Source organism: Heptranchias perlo, chromosome 25 (assembly GCF_035084215.1).
Source record: "Heptranchias perlo isolate sHepPer1 chromosome 25, sHepPer1.hap1, whole genome shotgun sequence".
Taxonomy (NCBI): Eukaryota; Metazoa; Chordata; class Chondrichthyes; order Hexanchiformes; family Hexanchidae; genus Heptranchias; species Heptranchias perlo.
Genome location: NC_090349.1, coordinates 9,862,778 through 9,885,904, shown reverse-complemented (window position 1 = coordinate 9,885,904; position 23,127 = coordinate 9,862,778). Strand labels below are relative to the sequence as shown.

Below are 23,127 nucleotides of genomic sequence, written 5' to 3'. Positions count from 1 at the left end.
GGAGGGATGCAGGCATAAGAGGGGTGACGATCCCAGGCAGCGGAGGTACTCAGGTCAAGGCCTCCCTGTACATGGATGACGTCGCCGTCTTTTGCTCGGATCAGCTCTCGGTCCGCAGATTGATGAGCATCTGCGACCAGTTCGAACTGGCCTCGGGGGCCAGGGTAAATCGTAGCAAGAGCGAGGCCATGTTCTTTGGGAACTGGACCGACCGATCCTTTGTCCCCTTCACCGTCAGGTCGGATTACCTGAAGGTGCTGGGGATCTGGTTCGGGGGGGGGCGGGGCGTGCACCAAAAACTGGGAGGAGCGTATTTCCAAGGTTAAGCAGAAACTGGGACTGTGGGATCGACGATCCCTCTCGATCGTGGGCAAGAGTCTGGTCATCAGGTGCAAGGTGCTCTCGGTGTTGCTGTACGTGGTGCAGGTCTGGCCCATACCTCGCTCCTGCGCCTCGACAGTCACCCGTGCCATCTTCCGCTTTGTCTGGAGATCAAAAATGGACTGTTTCCGCAGGGTCACGATGTACAAATCTCCAGAGAAAGGGGGGAAAGGCGTGCCCAACATGGCCCTCATCCTGATGGCCACCTTTGTGTGCGGCTGCATCAAGCTGTGCATAGACCCTCAGTACGCAAACAAAAAGTGTCACTACGTGCTGAGGTTCTACCTGTCCCCGGTGTTGAGAAGGATGGGCCTGGCCACGCTGCCACGGAACGCTCCGTCCAGTTGGACCGTTCCGCCCCACCTGTCCTTCGTGGAAAAGTTTGTGCAGAAAAACACCTTTGACCACAAGGCGATCAGCAAGTGGTCCACACGTAACGTCCTCGAGACCCTGCGGGAAAAGGAGATGGTGGATCCTGTCGGTTGGTTCCCCGAGCAGACTGTCAATGTCATTTGGCAGAACGCCTCATCGCCAGAGCTTTCAAACAAGCACCAAGACCTAGCTTGGCTGGTGGTGAGAAGGGACCTTCCCGTCAGATCCTTCATGTACTCCCGGACTCTCAGCGCCACCGCGCGCTGTCCCAGAGGAGGCTGCGGTGGAGACAAGACCGTCACCCATCTCCTTCTGGAATGTGCCTTTGCAAAGAAGGTCTGGAGAGAGATGCAGTGGTATCTGTCCAGGTTCGTCCCGAGCAGTTCCGTAACACAGGATTCTGTGCTCTACGGGCTGTTCCCGGGGACGCACACTGAGACGGACATCAGTTGCTGCTGGAAGACCATCAACTCGGTGAAAGACACCCTTTGGTCTGCCCGAAACTTGCTGGTCTTCCAGCACAAGGAGCTGTCCTCGACCGAGTGTTGCAGACTGGCACATTCCAAGGTCCAGGACTACGTGCTGAGGGACGCACTGAGGATGGGTGCGACCGCCGCAAAGGCTCTGTGGGGAAAGGCAACCGTTTAGAGCCTTCCCGCCATTGTATACCGAGGGGCTGCAATCAGGGAAAAACCCCCTCGGGCAGAATGTAAAATTCAAAATTGATGTAATGTACCCGCAATAAATCTGCAATGAATCTGTAATGAATCACCTGTATTGATTGTGATGCAATGAGGCACCCTAGAGTGTCATGAACTGTAATGATGTCCAATGTGTTTCATTGAACTGTACTTGATGTAACCTGCAAATTGCATAATCGATATTGTGTATGTTTGGAATGTGATATGAGAACTGTATTGTATGAACTGCTGCAAATTTTATGAATAAAGTATATTTTTTGGAAAAAAAAGTTATTACCTATATAGTGCAGGGAGGATACCTTGGACTGCGATAAATATATAATTATTCCCGCTTTTTATAAAGCTGTTTTCTTTCTAAGCTGTCTCGAACCGAATTTATTCCAATCAAGTGGAATTGAGCACTTGAGTTGGCTATATACACGAAAAGGAAAAAAAAATGCGGTGTTATGCGGAAAGAGCAGGGGAGTGGGACTAATTGGATAGCTCTTTCAAAGAGCTGGGACAGGCACGATGGGCCGAATGGTCTCCTTCTCCGCTGTACGATTCTAAGATCAGCAACTAAGTTTTGGCAAATAATACCAGAGATTCCAGCGATCCTATTAACGCAGTTCATAATACAGATAAACCAGGATTAGCTATAGGAATAGAACAAAGAGAAGTTCTGATCATATTCATTGTGAGGTCGAAAGATCAAGTATCCATCTTTCATACTGTTTTCTTCTCATATGACCATTCCTGGTGGGTTCAAATCATACACCTCAGTGTTCAATGGATCACATTTGCTAAAGAAGTACAGAATTGCAGACAAATTGCAATTCTGTACTTCCAGAAATTCTGTACACCAGAAATGCCCCATTAACCAGAGTCTCTGAACATGTGACATTCTCTACAAACTATTGTGGATCTTAAGGAAAAGCTAATTCTGTTGGGAAATGTATCATTTGTTCAGAGACTACAAAGTGTACCGATTTCTACATGATAAAGTCATGAGTGTGACCACTAAAAATTGTGGGTGTTAAGTATAAGTCGCAGTAACAATTATATATTTTGCAGGGCAACCTATGGCACTTATTACAATTATTAATAAAAGAACATTCTATAAATTAAAATGTAAAGCAGCAGCTCTTCAAATTGAAATTGGTGAACACCAAAAATCCCAGCAGGTATAACTAATGCTTATTGTGATAGAATAGATAGTTTCACAATGAGACATAATATTATGGGGATTCCTAGTAGCATTATTAACGTCAAAATGGGCGACGGGAGCAATGAACCAGATCTAAGACGCTATAGACTATTTGGTAATAAGCCTATTTGCCTGGGCAGGAATTAGTATTATTCTCAAGACAGGAGGCAATGGCAAGTGATGACGATATAGAGATATTTCTTACGGATTAGTGAAATAAACTCCCACCACAATGGATGCTATGTTAATTAATTCAATTTAAAATCGGCTGAAAATTCTGAAAGGGATTAAAGATTATGGGGATAATATAGAAACAGATTAAATATAATATAGAGCACAAGGGTTCCAAGTATGTTAAGAACCTAGGAATACAACTAGTCGGCATTACATAATATAAATTCTGATGCATGACATCGTGGAATTTTTCAAGCAAGAAATGTACAGAATACCCTCATGAGCAGTATTGATTGTGGTCATTAATTGAAAATGAATAAATTGTGGAGTACCTGTAAAGTTGTGTTCGTCCCATTGGAAGGAGTTGGCTTGATGAACAGCTCATTCTCCTCCAATCATTTCCTACATTATTATATGGCCACTTCTAATGGGAGCTGCCAATGTATAGGCAATGGTGACGCATGCAGAGACCATCAACCAAATGTATCATTTGTTCAGAGACTACAAAGTGAACCAGATTTGGAGATTGAGCTTGACTGGATCTCAAATATCTACTGCATGCCTTCTTTTAACACGTACTGTGAAATCAGCATAGTGTCATAACAATGGAGTTCCAGATTAATGATATGCAGATACTGATTCACTACAAAAGAATGTGTGCTGAATCCAACTGAGGCTTGGGGTAACAAATGTCCAGTTTTTTGACTGAACAGCCCAGTTTTGTGCGTGGCGTCAAAACATTTCTAAAGCTGTAAACTGACAGAAGTTTAATCTTTAAAGTATAAGTGGACGTAAAGAATCCCACGGCACTATTCAAAGAAGAGCAGGGGAGTTCTCCTGGTGTCCTGAGCAATATTTACACCTCAATCATCACTAAAACAAATTATAAGGTCATTTATCGCATTGCTGTTTGTGGGACCATGCTGCTTGCAAATTGGCTGCCTTGTTTCCCTACATTGCAACAGTGACTACACTTCAAAAGTACCTCATCAGGTGTGAAGAGCTTTGGGATGTCATGAGGTCATGAAAGGCTCTCTATAAATGCAACTCCTTTTTTTTATTTACTTCTTTGCGTTATCATGTGGAGCATTCGCTATGAAAGGTTATTAAGGCTTTCAGTTTAATTTCCATTCTCAGCACAGCAAACAGCAGAATTCAAGCCATCCCCAGCCACTTTTTCTATCCTGCACTCTACCCAGTTTTTCACTTGGGAAAAAGTGTCAACGTGGAGTTAAGCCTCAGATTACAGCCCAGCAAGCGGGTGAATCGTGGGGCAGAGGGTAAAGTGAACGCTGAATTGCAGTTTGCTGGTACAGACGCAGGTTATCTATTCTACAAAGTAATAGTTACAAGCTCTGGAACTTCATTAGAGTCACCTCAGAGTTTCTAAATTCATAGGTCCAAGGGTAACTGCCCCACGCATTGGCCGTGAAATTCAATGGGGCTCCTCAGGATGCTTCTGCCTTAACTTCAGCGGATGACCAGCGGAGCCCCACGGGAAATAGTGTAAATGGCCATTTTCAGCTGTTCACTTTATTTCTATAGAAGCTCCGCCAGTCTCCCATCAAAGTTACGATGGAGGCCGGGAGAACCCCTACGGAATTCCAGGGCCATTCATTTTTCTCAAACAGCAGTGAAATGTATCGTGGCCCATCCCAGCATTATGTCATCATATGGTTTATGTTGCTGCTGAATGTGGTAGGATGAAGATTTGGATTAGGAGAAACAGAGGACAGCTGGTGGGCTGTCTGGAAGAGTGCGTACATGGGTAGCAGAGGACGCTCGAGCAAAATGGCCGTGTCTCTCTGAACAGGCATGAAATGCCATGCATATAGGGCAGGAGGATGGTGTGTTTGAATGATCATGGGGTGAGTTGTTATGATCTGGAATTCATAGCCTTACAGGGTGGTGGAAGCAGATTCAATAATAGCTTTCAAAAGGGAATTGGATAAACACTTAAAAATGAATAATTTGCAGGGCTATTGGGAAAGAGTAGGGGTGTGGGACGAATTGGATAGTCCTTTCAAAGAGCCGGCACAGGCACGATGGGCTAAATGGCCTCCTTCTGCGCTGCATGATTCTATGAATTTATGACATAGTGGGAGTAATTTTCACTGTCAATGCCTGGGGAGCAGATTGTTTGCCCGTCATAGAACCTGCCCGATTTTTATCCCATTGAAATAAATGGAAAGAATATCAGGGGCATTCTTCAATGGTCGGGCGATTTGCTCTGCTAGATTAGCGTCCAGGCACTGAAGGGGAAAATTATCCCCAACGTGTTAGAATGGGAGGATGCTCTCTGAACAGCCATGAGTGTGAAAAAGCATATAGGACAGGTGGATGGTGTCGTTGGGATGGGGGCTAGTGGGGCATACGTGCTAGATCAGGAGAATTGTTTTGCTTTTTTTTAGTGCATTCACACTACAACAGTAGGAGTTTTGCTTTGCCGTTAATAGCGCACATGCAGCCTGAAGCCAGAGACAAGGCCCGGCCTGAAGGAGAGCATTTCACGTTGCTTCACTTCAGAGTTAGTTTGAACCTTAACACTCAATTTACACTACACACGTTTAGATTGTTGCGCAAAAGAAAGAACTTGCATTTATATGGCACGACCTCAGGCCATCCCAAAGCGCTTTACAGCCAATGAAGTATCTTTGAAGTGTAGTCACTGTGTTGCATGTCCAATCGAAATGTAACCTGAATAGCAGTGAAATTCTGCAGAGGTTCTTCTCGTCTGGTGCGATAGCTTTGGCAAGGAGACCGTCGAAACCCTGAGGGAAACGGTGCAAACTATTTAACCATATATACCATTTCCCTGGGAGTTCCGCTGAAGTTACAAAGGGAGACCTGGAGAAACCCTACAGAATTACAGGGCCCTTGTGTCCAGTGGAAAAACAATACTTCATTGGCTGTAAAGCGCTTTGGGATGGCCTGAGGTCGTGCCATATAAATGCAAGTTCTTTCTTTTGCGCAACAAGCTAAACGTGTGTCGTGTAAATTGGGTGTTAAGGCTCAAACTAACTCTGAAGTGAAGCAACGTGAAATGCTCTCCTTCAGACCGGGCCTTGTCTCTGGCTTCAGGCTGCATGTGCGCTATTAACGGCAAAGCAAAACTCCTACTGTTGTAGTGTGAATGCACCAAAAAAAAGCAAAACAATTCTCCTGATCCAGCACGTATGCCCCACTAGCCCCTATCCCAACGACACCATCCACCTTTCCGATATGCTTTTTCACACTCATGGCTGTTCAGAGAGCATCCTCCCATTCTAACACGTTGGGGATAATTTTCCCCTTGATAAACATCTCAGTGGACTCGAGTCGGAGCTTACAGCGCAGGTCAGAGAAACATTTCCTTCCAGTTGACACCAACTTGGAAACCCTTCCATGAGAAACCTAGAAACCGAGAGTAAACGGCAAATAAAACCCCTACATAGAATCCTACAGCACAGAAGGAAGCCGTGCAACATTCTGCTGTTGGACTCTGGTGCAGTAAGGGTCAGAGTTCTGTGGCGCGATGATATCAGGGGTAGGCTCTGAGCCGTACCCGAGCTTTGTCCTACTCTGCCCGGGGCAGCATTATAGCCCTAGATGTCCCCGGGATCTCCTGGTCTTCTGCCGTAACTTTGGTCGGGGGTTGGGCAGAACCCTCGGACAAACAACGTAAACGGCCATTTCTGCCATATATCCGGGGGTTCCGCCAGAGAAACCCCACTCCCCCCCTCAGAGAAAATCCAGGCCTATGTCACTGGGTACAAAATGAATGATTCACCAGCACTTGCAACTTTTAAATAAAGCCCACTGCCTGAAGTTACATCCATTTGAAAACATTTATTAGTAAAGAGTATTTTCCACATAAGCATTCCGTTGCAGATATGTCTCTGAATGGTCTTCAATTGTACTGACAAGATATTAAATACAAACCCAAACAAACAAGCAGGATATGTAAATGATATGGTGGCACTAGACAGAGTAGGCCAGACACGTAGTCACCCTCGAGCTGTCTCTAGAGTATAACAGGAAACACGGGACACGTTCTGTACAGTGCATTTCCCCCAGAGGAGTGGCCTGTGTCTTGTCCCGCCTTCTTCATTCCTATTCGATTTGGCTGAAGAGGTGAGTCTTTTTTCTTCACTCAGTTTCAGTCCGTCACTCACTGGTCCTGCATTTGCTGTTGCATTCGTTGCAGCATTTCCTGCATTCGCCGCAGCTGCAGAAAGAGAGTTGCAATTACTGAGCACGGTCAGCAACTGCTAAAGATTATGGACAAACAGCAGTCACCTAATCTCCACTACTGACTACTACACACTGACTCAATATCCATCCAGTCCCTATGGTAGGACACTGTTTAATCTAAAGAGTTCAGATAATGAACAATCCAGATAGTTGCTACATAATAATTGAATGTTATACAATATTGAATGATAGTCATTTACGATGAAAATTGGCACATGATATGATGAAAGGCTTCTACACACATGACATGGAAGTGCAACCAGTTTGGTTAACTCGTTAAGTCAGAGATTTGGGGGTGGATTTTGAATTTGCCAATTGGGCATCAAACTGGCATTGCAGATCGGCCGCCCATTATAGAAACTGCCCGATTTTAATTTCAGATGATTTTAATGGAAATCATAATCAGGAGGCCTGTATAACCACCTCCCCTTGACATTCAACGGCATTACCATCGCCAAATCCCCCATCATCAACATCTTGGGGGTCACCACTGACCAGAAACTTAACTGGACCAGCCATATAAATACTGTGACTACAAGAGCAGGTCAGAGGCTGGGTATTCTGTGGCGAGTGACTCACCTCCTGACTCCCCAAAGCCTTTCCACCATCTACAAGGCACAAGTCAGGAGTGTGATGGAATACTCTCCACTTGCCTGAATGAGTGCAGCTCCAACAACACTCAAGAAGCTCAACACCATCCAGGGCAAAGCAACCCGCTTGATTAGCACCCCATCCACCACCCGAAACATTCACTCCCTTCACCACTGGTGCACCGTGGCTGCAGTGTGTACCATCTACAGATGCACTGCAGCAACTCGCCAAGGCTTCTTCGACAGCACCTCCCAAACCCGCGACCTTTACCACCTAGAAAGACAAGGGCAGCAGGCACATGGGAACAACACCACCTGCACGTTCCCCTCCAAGTCACACATCATCCCAACTTGGAAATATATCGCTGTTCCTTCATTGTCATTGGGTCAAAATCCTGGAACTCCCTACCTAACAACACTGTGGGAGAACCTTCACCACACGGACTGCAGCGATTCAAGAAGACCGCTTACCACCAAATTCTCAAGGGCAATTAGGGATGGGCAATAAATGCTGGCCTTGCCAGTGAAGCCCACATCCCATGAACGAATTTTTAAAAAGCCGATCTACAACACCAGTTTTACGCCCAAGCAGCAAGTTAAAAGTGTACTGTTTGATATTCGGACAAACCATTGCTACAAAGTCCACCACCGCCTTCTCAGGGGAACTAGGGATGAGCAATAAATGTGACATTGCCAGTATTGGCCATGTCCTGAGACGAAATAAAGCTGTACTATTGATCACTATTGACTGGCACTACCCACCATCTATGAATCCATAGTTATACTGCCCATCACTAGAGCAACGAAATGTCTCATCTGGCATGGTTTGAGAAAGGTCACTTCTTGATATCTTTCAGAAACAATTCATTGCAAAAATATCACCGACAAAAGGAGGGACAGCAAACAAGATTAAAAGCTGAAGTCACAACACTGAAGTGAACAGTGATGAGTCCATTCACACAGTTGGTCAGCACTACCTTCACATAGTCACAGACTATTCAACCACATAGCATAGCCTGCATGCCCCAGATACCACTCACCTCTTCATCCTTCATTTTGATCAGTTTCTCTGTCTCTGCGTCTGGAGTTGGCACTGGTAGTATGGGGAGCGGACTTTCTGCTCGGTTGTCCTGGGTCAATTTACTGTGAAGGTTAAAGTAAGGAAAATTCAGTGACTTTTACCTGCTCACTTTGAGATTGACAAGGGCCCATTAACAGAACACCCTGTCAGGATGAATAAAGAAACTCCGGCCTTGAAATTCCACAGGGGAGGTTCTCCCAGTCGCCCATCATAACCTCAGCGCGAGACAAGTGGAACCCTCAGAGAAACAACACAAACAGCTTAAAGTGGCCGTTGACATCATTTCCCCAGGGGTTCCACGGGTCTCCCACCAGAGTTATAGCGGGAGTTCGGGAGAATCCCCCGTGGAATTTCAGGGCTACCATACCTTTTGGTCAATTACCATTTATGATGGAAAAGCATAAGCTTTACATCAATAATTCCCACAGGGGTTTCTCCCGATCATGCACTGTAACTTTGGTGAAGGATCGGTGGAAACCCAGGAGAAAAGGTGTAAACGGCTGTTGCGACGCATGACAGATAGAACCTACTTAGTGTCTAACGTAGCTAATTCTATTAAAGGGGCGCATGCATTAATCAGCTTTTACTTACGTTCAATGCAGTGAACCAAGTCATCTGAATAGTCCTGTGACTGACTCAGCATTGATGGAATTTCAACAATGTGACGTAGAATTTAATCTAATTTAATTTACTAGATGGAATGGGACGCAGACTAATGCAAAATGCTTTTACATTCGATGGAGCAACGTGTAGGTAATTAAAACATGAATGGAAGAGAATTACGACATGCTACTTCTGGGTTACTGCCAGTGTCTGGACAGTGTGGTGAGGTTCTTGAAAAAGCTGACAAAGTGCTAGGATATATAGTCAGAACAGTGGAATATAAATCTATTGATGTTGTACAATGCGCTGGTCAGACCGCACTTGAAGTATTGAATACAGTTTTGGTTGCCACACTGCAGAAGGGACATACAACTATTGGCATGCACCTGCAGTGAAGAGCAACAAGAATGATTGCCAGTGTAAGGTGCATGACATATGAGGAAAGGTTTAATAACCCACAACCTCATCAGCCTGCAAAGAAGACGGTTAAGGAGACCCCTATCAGAGTGTATAAACTATTAAATACCTTAGGAACGGTAAACATTGAATATGACTCTACAATTAGGCAGATAAATGGAACCCGAGGTTAGAAGTATAATTTAGCTAAGAGTAAATCAAATCGCATATATTAGGAAGTTCTTCACATGAAGGATGAAAAATATCCACAATAATTTGCCAGAATAGGTAGTAAAGACACAGGCCTGGAAATTCCATGTGGGCTCTCCTGATCTCCTGCAGTAACTTTGGCAGGAGACGGGTGGAACCTCGGAGAAACAGCTTCAATGGCCATGTTCGACCATTTCTCTGGGGGTTCCACCGATCTCCTGCCAATGTTACGACAGGAGATCAGGAGACCCCCATGGAATTTCAGGGCCACAATTCTTAAGCACATTGGAATACTAGAAGGACGGATTGCAATGGGGCTGAATGGCCTTCACTCATCCTTGAATTTTCTAAAAGAGGTATAATTACAAAAGAAATCAACTGCACCTTTTAAAAGGAGCTCTGTTAGAATTTGTTCCCTTCAAAGATATAGACCCTGAAATTTTGCCTTAATTTAACAAGTAATAAATTTGTAATGTTGGACATGATTTGCGTAATTGCATCACTGATTCATTTCTGCACACAGACTACAGCATCTTTGCCACCTTGTTACTATAGCAGTAGAGGTGAGAGGACAGCCCGGCGATGTGCTTCCAGACTTTTGTCAACTGCTGCTCAGCAGCTGGTCGTCGACAGGGACAAACAGCTGTCCAGCAGTAACCTTCCCTCAGATTTTCCTTCCCTCATAATGGCCTTCGCTTGACATCTCCACACACAAATGTGGCTGAGGTCTATATCAAGCAGAGTGGTGGCAGCTGTTGCCAGGGAGGTGGGATGCCTGCATACTTCCATCGGACCTGTGCGCTGATGATTGAATGTGCTGTGCCACCACACTGCAGGCATTCAAATGGACAATGGGCTGGCATATTTCTCCGGCAGATCTGGAGGATGAGCGCAAGAGAAAAAAGAACAGACCTGGTCATCTCCTGGATGCATCTGGCTCTGAAATTCTCGTAGTGAATGTCCCAGGTCACGTCCTTCAGGTCCTGCATGTGCGTCCGGATCAGCATATTCCGAAGTTTTACAAAGTCACAATGTGCCTGATTCTCCACTGTAAAAAAAAAGAAGCCTTCACTGATTGACTGCATTCCCAATCTAGTTGTTGTTTTCCTATCTTCGCACTCTTCCCTTGGAGAACAGTATGAATTAGTGGGAGGATTCAGACAGGCCGCAACATGAACACTTCTTCCATGGCTGTAACCATCTTTATACCAGCCCATATGGTGGTTAGTCCTATATCTGGGGAGTTTTGTGGGCTCCCACAATTTAGTTCACCCCCAAGCACATTTGAACAAAGACCAATCACATCATCCCAACAGCTGCCTGAGCAGAGACCAAAAATAAGAATATTGGAAATAGGGAAAAATTGACATCTTTTTCTTAATACTACTAACCATCATGCTCTGCAGGCTGTGCTGTGTATTTTGCTGAGTGTGCAGCTTATTTTGCTGAATTGTAGACTGTTAACCTTTGACTAGTGACTAACCCTTGTCACCCTCATTGTGAGGTAAGGCAGCTACATGATAAAAGAGGAACAATAATACAAAGATAGCAATAAGACCAGGGTCATGACTAGATAGCTAGACAATGCAGTCAAACAAACTGGCCATCTTGAAAAATGTCCTTGCAAAAGGATCTTGTGGTTAAATAAGTGATATTAAAACAAGCTGACCATCATGAATTCTTTGAAAAATAACTTCATTAATCTATAGGGGTTTTATGAATATTGTTCCATATATGGTGTGAGGTTCCAGCAAGGGGGGCATAAAAACCAAAAGTCTTTTGAGCTCAAGGCAGAGGCATCAGTGAAGATCATCCAACTGTTAAAAAAAACACTGAGTTGTCTGAAGACGACACCACTGTCAGAAGAACAACCGACTATCAGAAGATTATCTCACTGTCGGAAAACTTGAAACGACAGTGATTTGACTATTAATAAATGAGACATTAATTACCAATTGGTGTCACATCCGAATCTGTTACACATATACTGAAATTGGGAACTTCGTTTTTTTGTATATCTTAGTGCAATATCAGGCAGTGTTCTTACCAAGTCGAGTATCAGATTAACTGGAAAATTGCAGTTCATCCATCTTCACATTCAGAGCCACGCCTCACTGATGTCTATATTATTGGTCATTTCAAGAATACTCAATTTTTGTGTATTTACAGAATCCAGTTCAAGAAGAGAACAGGGGTTCTTGCTAAAACACTCCTCTCCTCACAGATTTAAAGTCTAATAACAGAAGCCTCACACATTACAGCCATTCTGAACACGGCGGTACACAGACACTTGGGGACAGGTCCCACTTCCTCTCCCAGAGCAGGCTCACCTTCTACAATCCCCCACGGGTACAGTCGCCCACGGACCCTCTGACCACGTGCCTCCACCACCGTGTTGCTTCCGATGACTGCAAAGGGAATGCTTTCCTGTAACCAATCATAGGCAGTAAATGGCATTAAGCAGGATCAATAGAACTGAATGGCTAAAGAAAGGAAGTGGAGATGTTTACTGAAGGTTTTGTCTCAATGTCTGACAAACATCTACTTAAAAAGTGACTTACTCCAGCTACAAGAGCAGGTCAGAGGCTGGGTATTCTGCAGCGAGTGACTCACCTCCTGACTCCCCAAAGCCTTTCCACCATCTACAAGGCACAAGTCAGGAGTGTGATGGAATACTCTCCACTTGCCTGGATGAGTGCAGCTCCAACAGCACTCAAGAAGCTCGACACCATCCAGGACAAAGCAGCCCGCTTGATTGGTACCCCATCCACCACCCGAAACATTCACTCCCTTCACCACCGGCGCACCGTGGCTGCAGTGTGCACAATCCACAGGATGCACTGCAGCAACTCGCCAAGGCTTCTTCGACAGCACCTCCCAAACCCGCAACCTCTACCACCTAGAAGGACATGGCAACAACACCACATTCCCCTCCAAGTCACACACCATCCCGATTTGGAAATATATCGCCGTTCCTTCATCGTCGCTGGGTCAAAATCCTGGAACTCCCTTCCTAACAGCACTGTGGGAGAACCTTTACCACACGGACTGCAGCAGTTCAAGATGGCGGCTCATCACCACCTTCTCAAGGACAATTAGGGGTGGGCAATAAATGCTGGCCTTGCCAGCGACGCCCACATCCCTTGAATGGATAAAAAAAACTCCACTGCTTTACTTGCTCCAAAATCAGCAGATTGAATTTCAAAGTAAAGCCTCTCTATCAAGGATTAATTAATAAAGATAAAAGGAACAAAGAGAAAATAAATGAAGATGATCCTGGGTTTAATGCCCCACCCTGCTACTCTGTGCCACAGTTAGAGGCTTCAGTCTCAGAACATTACCTCTCCCAACAACAGCCAAGCAGTGAGCCAACAATAACCACAAATTTTATGAATCGATGAGCTAAGATGTACCAAATGGCCTTCCTCATCTGTATTTAACTTGTAATGTTGTGATCTTTACTGATTTTAGGATACTTCAGTACAGTTGGGATCAGGTTCCATTCCATTAATTTGCATTCTGGGTCATTGTCAAATTTTGTTTTGATAATCGCTCCTCTGAAGCGCTTTGGGACGTTTTACTACTTTAAAGGCGCTATACAAATTCAAGTTGTTGTTGCTGTAGTCAATCCACTAGAGGATTGAAGTGAGGTCCTATTCAATTCAGTTGGAGGTTAGTGTCGGAGAGGATAATATTGTCTCCAGACAGGGTTAGAATCAGATCACAGTCTATCAAGGCAGTGGTTAGAATCAGAGTTGGTGCTGGTGTTGGAGATAGCTCAGCTACAATTATATTCATCTCAACTTTCTCCTTCCCCAGGATCTGCTTCTCCTGCATTCCAATCCTGATTCTTTCCAAAAGCTCTGATCTCCTTTCACTACTGTCCTCCTCTTGCATCCCACATCCTTGGAATTCCATCTCACCTTTAGTTCCTTGTCTTGCTGTTTAAACTCTTCATCCTCATCTGAGTCACACTCTGGAAATTGATAGATTTTAATTCCATACTGTTCAATTTCATCTCTAATCTATGGATGGACAAGGCATAGTTAGTGTTAATAGAAAAGCAGAACTAATTGAGAAACTGTTCATGTTGACAATAATAACAACAAATGCCTTTGACATATCGAAGCATGCCAATGAGCTTCGGTGGTGGGAGGGGGGCAGGAATTGGACACCAAGTTAGGACAAACGTAGAGAGTCGAACGAAGGTGTAATCAAGGAGATTGTCTTTCAGGTCGTTTTTGAAGGTCAGAAGTGATGAAGAAAGGCAGAGGAGTGAAGGTAGAAAATTCCACAGACTGGCAACGTGATGCCTGAAGGCTCTGCCACCAATTGTGGAGCAGAGGCAGGATTGACATACTTTACACCAGAGTTAGAGAAACCAAGGGTGTGAACTATGAAATAGTGGTTGAAGATGTTGCAGAGCTGGTGGGAGAGGGGAAGTCATGAAGAAGATTTGTACAAAAGAATGAGGATATCAAAATAGTGGCTGCGGGACAGAGAGAGAGTAGAGGTTGGTGAGTCCTGGGGTGATAGGCTGGTACAGTATATGATGCCAGCAGGAGTTTTCGATGAGTTGGAATATTTAAGGGTGGAGCTGGGGAAGCTGGAGAGGAGAATGTTGGAGAATGGTGAGCTTGGAGGTGAAAGTGAGTGTGAGGGAGGGACAAGCGCAGGTGGAGACATTATGGAGGTAGAAATAGTCGGCCTTGGTGATCGATAGGATATGGGGGTTGAGGATCTGTTCAGGGTCAAACAGGACATCAAGGCTGCACGTCATTGGGTTCAACCTAAGCGAACAATTAAAAGGGAAACATGGAATTGGAGGCTGGGGAGTAAAGTTTTTCAACTAATCCAAAAAGGATATGGTAGCATAGTGGTTATGCTACTGGCCTAGTATTCAGAGGTCTGAACTAATAATCCAGAGAATTTGAGTTCATAGTCCCACCATGAGTTCAATTTTTTTTTAAATTTAGAAACAAAAAGCTACTATCACTAAAAGTGAAGTTGTCAGATTGTCGTAAAAACCCAACTGGTTCACTAATGTCTTTCAGGGAAGGAAACCTGCTGCCCTTACCCGGTCATTCTATATGTGATTCCAGTCCCACACCAACGAGGTTGACTCTTAACTGCCCTCTGAAGTTATTTAACAAGTCACTCAGTTGTATCAAACCTCAGGGCAACTAGGCATGGGCAAGAAATGAAGATGGTTCTGGTCTTGCTACTGTTAAGCTGAAGAAAGTTCTGCATTCTCCACAGCTGGGATGCTAGACAGGCAGCCAAATTGCACAGCAACGGTCATGGAGTTGACGGCGGCAGCAAGTGAGGTAAAGTTAGGTGTCATCAGCCTGCATGTGGAAACTGGCCCCATGCTTAAGGATAATATCAAGAGGCAATGTATAAATGAGGAAAAGGAGGGGCTAAGGATAGAACACTGGAGCTTGCCACGCTGGCACAGAGGAGACACCATTGCAGAAGATGCGCTACTGAATTTATGCAGAAAGGATTCAGGAAAGATTAGGACAGATCTCAGTCCCAAATACCATTCTCCATCAGCACTAACACAGGCTGCACTGCAGATTTGCACCTACGCAATGAGTGAGTGCTGCTCGACCGTAAACAGTTGATATTTTAAACCAATCATTAGGACTAAAAACATGGGCCCTTATTACCATTATTTGGGGCCTATTGGGCACAATTCCCTGGTTGTTAACGGACAATAATATTGAGGCTGTGATTTTGATCTGGATGAGCTGGATTTCACATTCTCGTTTTTAGCTCGGAGATATTGTTATTTTATGAATGATGTTTCTCACCCTCTCTTTGAGTTTCTTCACCTCAATGGGTGTGAGGGAGTCGGCTTTCGCAATCACTGGCACGATATTCACTTTCTGATGTAATGCCTTCATGAACTCTGTGTCCAGCGGCCGCAGCCTATACCCAAAGAGATGGAATAAATTACACCCCAGATGGACAAATTACCCCTCCCCCACAGAGAAGAACAAACCACACCCAGAGACAAATCATCCCGAGAGATAAATTGCCCCACGAGAAAGACAAATCACCCCAGCAACAGACGAATCACCCCCAGAGACAAATCACCTCCAGAGGCAAATCACATCCCAAGGGAAAGACAAATTACACCCAGAGACAAATCATCCCGAAAGACAAATCACACCGAAAGACAGACAAAACATCCCAAGAGAAACACAAGCCACATACCCAAGGCATGAATCACACACCCAAGCAAACAGAATAAATTATACCTGGAGAAACAGGCACATAGACCTAGAAATTGAATCACACTCAAATTAGGGCTACATGCCTAATGAGGATAGCGGCAGGACCACAGCAAATTGGTCCGCCAGCCTCATTTGTTTATTTCTGGTGAGCTGCAGCCATCAGTCACGGCCCCAGAGGCAGCTTGCCGGATCCGGGGTAGCAAAATCAGCCTGCTCGAACACAAGCCAAAGTCATTCTGAGGCAATCGGAGGATGGGTAGGGCAAGCGATGGCTGGCAGTTGCCCGGTGTGGAACTGGGAGGAGCACTGCTGTTCCTCCCAGCTCCACACTAAGGTAAGCAAAAAAATTCAAATTTATCTTTCCAGTGACAGCCTCCAGCAGTCCCTTTAAGGATCACTGGTTTTGCTGCCAAGCGCCTGTACAATCAAAGGGGCCTCAAAAAGACATCCTACGCCTGTTTTGGGTGCAGACCCTGGACGCCTACGGAGGAGCCTTTACTATTATGACGGACAGCGTATTTTTGGCGCAGAATGAGCTTATGCACACCACCCACCATATTGGACCCTTCGGCACCCATCTGACACCTCTCCCCCAAGACACAACAAAACAAATTAATCACAGAGACCCCCACACACAGATCGAACCACTCAAACACAAAACTCAACACTGATCTGCAAACAGAGACTGTAAACTTTTAAGAAGGTCCCTCCCCCAAGATACATAGACAATCAGACACAAAGCTCAGCGATATCCTGCTAGCATCACACCCCAAGAGATACACAACCTGCTCCTTCTCACACCACCCCTTCCCCCCCTCAACCCCCACTTCACTCCTAAAGAACAAATTGAGCACAGAGCTCAACAATTTCCTTGAACACCTGGTCCCCTTCAGATCAACTAATCACAGCTCCTCCCTCGATGAGTATCAACCCCAAAATTAACAGCAGATCCTGGTATCTCCCTCCCCTGCAGTAGCAATGGGAATATGTTCACAATCAGGTCCATATTTGTCCTTCTACCACGTTGAATCTTCCCTCTCGCCCCACAGCATTGTTGTCAAACTCCAGTTTCTGCCTCACTTATTGAGTAGCAGAAAGAACCAATAGAAAAGCAATACAATTACTCTGCAGCCCAACTCTGCCTCTTACCCGTGTCCATAGGGAGAGATAAAATACAGGCAGCAGTGCACTCGGTTATCCTGAATGTTCTTCCGGTTTAGGCCGCTCTCATCTCGGAAATATTGTTCAAACTGTTGGTCGATGTAATCGGCTATGGGCTTCCAGCTGCAACAAAAGAGAGAGAGAGAGGCTGGAGTGATCTGCAAGTCTCAAAGAGTTCTCGTGCTGTGAGTCCTTTATTGCAACGTGGGCCCGCAATAGTCAGCAAAGCAGCAGCACAGCTGTAATATGATCTGCACTTGGTCAATCAGAGATCACTTTAAGACATATGAAAGCATGGGAACAAGACAAGGCCATTCAGTCATCAGAGGCCTCTCCCTCCAAGCTTGTCCTGTTGTCTACTTTTCAGCAGTGTTTGTTATTACTCATGTTCTCACATGTAGGGGTACAGCCTACGAAGCAATATTTTAGGAACCTAAGAGTACAAAGTGGGACTAGACCATCTGTTCCATCAAGCCTGCTCCATCCAGAGCACACATATGAATACTCTATCATGACTCCCCTCACCATCACCTGTCGATCCCCCAGCTGTGCTCCAGTCTCTGCCTCACTCATTGTCCTACCTCACCTGTCTCTCCAGCTCTTCGGTCGACAGAGGTAGGGTTACAGCAATCAGACTACGTATTCTGTATGTGTCTCAAATCAGTATACATACAAGGATTAGGCTACCTGCCGAACGTCACTGGAAAGAGATGAAATGTAGCAGAGGGGCGGGGACCCCAAGAAGCCAAAGAATTGAGTTAAGTGAAATATTTTGAAGGACTTCTAAAAATTAGAAAATGGTGTAGAATGGCTTTATTGTTTAGATATAAATTAAAGACATGAAATAAAAAAACAGAAGAGAGAAAATGGGCAAGAGAGAGGTGGGGGAAAGGAAAACAAAGGGGCAAGATTTTGACTGTGTGCTCGGTGTGGATAATTTGCACACTCAAGTATCAGTCAACTAGAACTCTTGCCACTGAGTCAGGGGTCCTGGGTTCAAGCCACACTATTTTTTAAAAGTTTTTTTTTAGTTTCACGCTTTAAAAAGGGGGCGGGGTGTCAGGTGTAAATTTGTTTCTCTGTTGATGACACTGGGGCAACCCATGCCATCTACATGGATCAATTACAAAAGCCAACTGAGCAAATTAAATCGCAATATTATCAGTGTCCACCATGCCCTCCAGTCCCTCTGATCGCGGAAAGCCTCTACAGCACCAGCAGACACCGTGTGCTCCTTCTCCAGGGCCACCAGGGGGCGGGGAGAAACCCGTGGAAGAGAGGCAGGCAGCCAGAGCGACCAACCCCACGGGCCGCATATAACCTGGACCCATTCAGGGTTCAAGCCACATTATAAACTTAATGAGATATTAGATAACCTGGAGGAAAAGGTTTAGAGGAGAGCCAATAGAATTAAACCTAGTTTAAAAGGGCTTAGTTATCATGATGGGCTTAGAAAGCTGGATGTTTTTATTGTAGAAAAACATAGAGTTTGGGGAAATTTGATTGGGGTATTTAGCATAATGAAGGGACTAGACTGAGTCTGTGTGGATAGACTATTTGAATTAAATAGATTAAAGAGAATCAAGGGAAACGGGTATAAAATACATAAGCATAGATCTAAGTTAGATGTCAGGACATTTTTGTTTTCACAGGGGGCATGGACCTTTTGGAATAAGTTGCTGGGTCATGCAGCAAGTGCGGATTTGCTGCAAACATTCAAAAGGTGAGCTGGCTGAGTTCCTGTCTGGGGCTGATATCACTGCGTACAAAAGGTAGGTGGGGCATTGGGGAAGTGCTTCATGGTCACTGTTATCTCTCTGAACTCATTTTTGATCGCTTTGAGGGGTCAGAAGGGAATTTCTCAAGAGTTCTTTTCCCCTCAATTTTTTTCTGTTTTTTTTGTCTCTCCCAGGGGGTTACATGGTGGGTGGGTGGAAGCATTGGGGCTCATCATGCTTATTTGCAACATGACTTTGTGAGACAGGCTCAATGGACCGGCTGGTCTTTTCATGTCCGGCATTTTTGTATGTCCGTATGTTAAACCAAGGCCCGAGCTGCCTACTCAGGTGCACCATTTAAAAAAAGAGCAGGGGAGTCCTCCCGGGATCCTGGCCAACACTTATCTCTCAACCAACATCCCCAAAAACAGAGTATCTGGTCATTTATGGCATTGCTGGTTGTGCGACCTTGCTGCGCGCAAATTGGTAACTGCATTTACGTTACAACAACAGTGGCCTGCAAATTCTGTGGGACTTCTCCAGATCACCTCCTTTAACTTCAGCATTTAACATTTGCCTGAGGAAGGAGAAAATCTCCGAAAGCTTGTGAATTTAAAATAAAATTGCTGGACTATAACTTGGTGTTGTAAAATTGTTTAAAATTTAACTTCAGCAGGAGACGATCAGAACCCCCAAGGGAAACGGCATAAATGGCTGTTTACAGCTGTTTCTCTGGGGGTTTCTGCCGAGATTAGGGTGAGAGATCAAATGTAATTAATTGGCTGTAAAGCACTTTGGGATATCTTGAGCGTGTGAAAGGTACTATGTAATTGCAAGTTCTTTCTGTCTTAAACAGGAGTGCATTAAAGCACAGGCCTACAGGGGCGTGCCCAAGGTAGCCAATCATGGGGCCTGGGCGGCTAGCTACGGCCGATAGGCAGCATGCCTGTTGCAACCCAAGAAGCTCAGCATCCCCGCCCCCTGATTCCATTGGAACAAGAAGCTGCCCGTCAACAGCTGCGAGTCCCTGCACTGGAGAGCAGCAGCCCAGCCTTCTCCCAACTTTGGGGTAGGTTTTAATGGATTGGTGTTGGGATGGGGGCGGGGGGGGGATTTGTGCAGGAGGTACAGAGGAGCCATGAATGTTCTTGGTGCCCAGGGTCTCAAGGATTCTTAATTCGTCTCTAGTCTTAAACTTATTCATAAAGAACAGGCTTCACCCAGTGCAGATGAAATCGTCCCTGTCAAGCATAGCACCAAAACATTTACAGTTTTTAATGTTTTTTTTAACTGGTGCCTTTTTTAATTGCACAATACTAATACTACTCCTGACAATTGAGTTAGCTCTGTTACTGTAATTATTTCCACATCGTTCACCTGAGGAAGGAGGTAGCCTCCGAAAGCTTGTGAATTTAAAATAAAATTGCTGGAATATAACTTGGTGTTGTAAAATTGTTTACAACTGTAATTGGAGCATGTGTTAGCATCATAGTACGTGAGCTGAAAACTTAAAATGGCCAACCGGGGGTAGCCTGAAATTCTCTGAAGCTGCCAGCAATGTAAGGGTTAATTCATGCTTCAGTACTCCTAGCTCGACAAGTGATAGTTCAACTTTCCCTGCACACAAGGCCCAGAGATCTAGGTGCTGACACTATCTGGGCAAGAGCCCCACAAACAGAACAAACTGTGCACCAAGTTTCACTGCTGGTATTCTGTGTGGACATCCTTATATAAATCCTGATATAAATATCGAGGCGTGGTTTATGTACTGCCAAATGTATATCTCTATAGTAACAATACTTCAGCAACACTGAATCTATTCTAATGATTAATTCTAATAACTGATGAATCCAATAAGGAATTCAGGAGAAACTTCTTTACTCAGAGAGTATTGAGAATGTGGAACTTGCTACCACATGGAGTGGTTGAGGCGAATTGCATAGATGCATTTAAGGGGAAAATAGATAAGTGCATGAAGAAGAAAGGAATTGAAGATTATGTTGACAGGGTGAGATGAAGTAGGGTGGGAGGAGGTTAATGTGGAGCATAAATACCAGCGTAGACCTAATCGGTTGAATGGTCTGTTTCTGTGCGGTAAATACTACGTAATATTCAGTCTTTATGGTAACAGTATCCTCAGTAATATCAGATATCTGTTCACATCTCCATGGTAACCAAATCCTCAGTGATGTCAGATATCTGTTCACATCTCCATGGTAACCGAATCCTCAGTGATGTCAGATATCTGTTCACATCTCCATGGTAACCGAATCCTCCGTGATGTCAGATATCTGTTCACATCTCCATGGTAACCGAATCCTCCGTGATGTTAGAGATGTACATACCTTTGTATGTTGTTCACCGCATCCCCGAATCCCGGCGTGTCAACTATCGTCAACTTTAGTTTGACACCTTTCTCTTCAATGTCCACCGTGTGTTTTATAATCTCCACTGTTTGGTTGATCCTCTCTGTAAAAAGGGAGATGGAAAATGTGAGCAGTAAGCTTCCTCAAATCCAATTAATATATAAAGCTCTCCCCACCCCTCCCCACCTCCAAGTTATCTGTATTTGGTGATCTCGATAAATCAGAAATGATTTCTCAACATCTATCTTTAACCCATGAAGTGAGGATTACTTTTTATTTAGATGATAGCTTCCTGTATTAGAACAGAGTAACTAATCAGCACTGGGGTGTGTATATCCCAGGAAATGCTGGATAGACACAACACATAAACACTGCCAACAAGACCAGTGTATGCTCCACCCTGCAATCATGTTCAAATGTGCCAGATTAGGAAGTTTCAATTCAGGTCAATGACCTTTCATCAGAACTACATGATGTTAGAGATGAACAGCTTTTAAGCAAGTACAGAGCCAGGGAAAAGGGCGGAAGGTAAGGAACAAAAGGGAGAGGTCTGAGATAGGATGGAGGGCAGGAGTGATTAAATGACTAGAGTAATGATGGTGCAAGGCAAAAGGGGGTGATAATGAGACAGTATAGAAACAAAAGATGGGTCTAGAGGAGGTGTAAATGGTTAAAGCAGACTAGCAGAGGGGGAGGGAAGCATGGGTAAATCTGGCAAAGAAGAGAAAGCTTCAGTGGCCCGGGAATGTGGCAGAAGAAAGGCAGATAGACCCCAGGCATTCATCTCTAACATCTTCCAATTCTGATGAAAGGTAATCGGCTTGAAGCATTAACTCTATTTTTCTCTCTCCACAGATGCTGCTTGACCTGCTGAGTGTTTCCAGCATTTTCTGTTTTTAGTTCAAATTTCCAGCATCCGGAATATTTTGTTTTTATTTTGTGAGAGATTTCGATATTGGCTTCTTCATCTAAACTCAGTTACTTCCTGCATTGTGCAGTCAATGCACAGACAACGTCAAACCCGTACCACTCCCCAGGCTTCAGTAAGTCTGCAGATCTGCACTGATTTTTTTAGCTGCACTGGTCTTGGGCAACAGCACGTGGGTCAGGGCTCAAAAGAGGAGTGCAGGGCATAGAGAGCAATCAGCACAGATAGGTGAAAAAAATAATATGAATCAGAACAAGATAATACCAGATGTGATTTGAGTCTCGATTGACCAATTGCTTCAGGTCAAGTATCTTACAGGAACTGTACAATAGGTATTTTCGGTAGGAATCCGCAGAACATTCTACATATTGGTCATGAATAACCATCCCATTACCAACAGAGCTCCATTACCACTCGACTGGAACCCTGCCATAGTACAGAAAGAGATTCAGTTGCCCTTTAGATTGGCGCCCTATCGAAAACATGAATGGGGCACTATTACCATTTAATATCATATGGGCACCGGGAATTTCCTCAGTGGAAGATTGGCGGCAACTCCAGATGCTCCATGAAAACGGGGCTTCCACCAATCTTCTACTGAAATTACAGCGGCCAATTGGGAGAATCCCGGAGGAACTTCCTAGCGAGGATCTTTTGGGATAGATTTTGGTCAATTGGAGTGAAGGAGCAACAAACTATGGTAAGGCAGGGAAAGATTTGTGGGATGGGGCAGTTACCAATCAAATGAGCTGTTGCCAACCAATGTCGCTTCGATTACTCCACCC

General features: G+C 44.7%; 1 protein-coding gene across 4 annotated transcripts in view; it reads right to left on the bottom strand.

Annotated features, from left to right (window-relative positions):
* Nucleotides 1-6,622: 6,622 nt before the first annotated feature.
* septin5a (septin 5a) overlaps nt 6,623-23,127 on the bottom strand; it is a 116,138-nt gene continuing 99,633 nt past the window's right edge. For all 4 annotated transcript variants that reach the window (XM_068005549.1, XM_068005551.1, XM_068005550.1 and 1 more), the window contains 8 exons: nt 21,394-21,517; nt 17,319-17,453; nt 15,744-15,861; nt 13,851-13,952; nt 12,258-12,354; nt 10,840-10,975; nt 8,678-8,780; nt 6,623-7,021 (listed from right to left, as the gene is read on the bottom strand). In XM_068005549.1, coding sequence (XP_067861650.1) covers nt 6,965-7,021; nt 8,678-8,780; nt 10,840-10,975; nt 12,258-12,354; nt 13,851-13,952; nt 15,744-15,861; nt 17,319-17,453; nt 21,394-21,517 — 872 coding nt within the window. In that variant the 3' untranslated portion in view covers nt 6,623-6,964. The remainder of the gene's footprint in view (nt 7,022-8,677; nt 8,781-10,839; nt 10,976-12,257; nt 12,355-13,850; nt 13,953-15,743; nt 15,862-17,318; nt 17,454-21,393; nt 21,518-23,127) is intronic.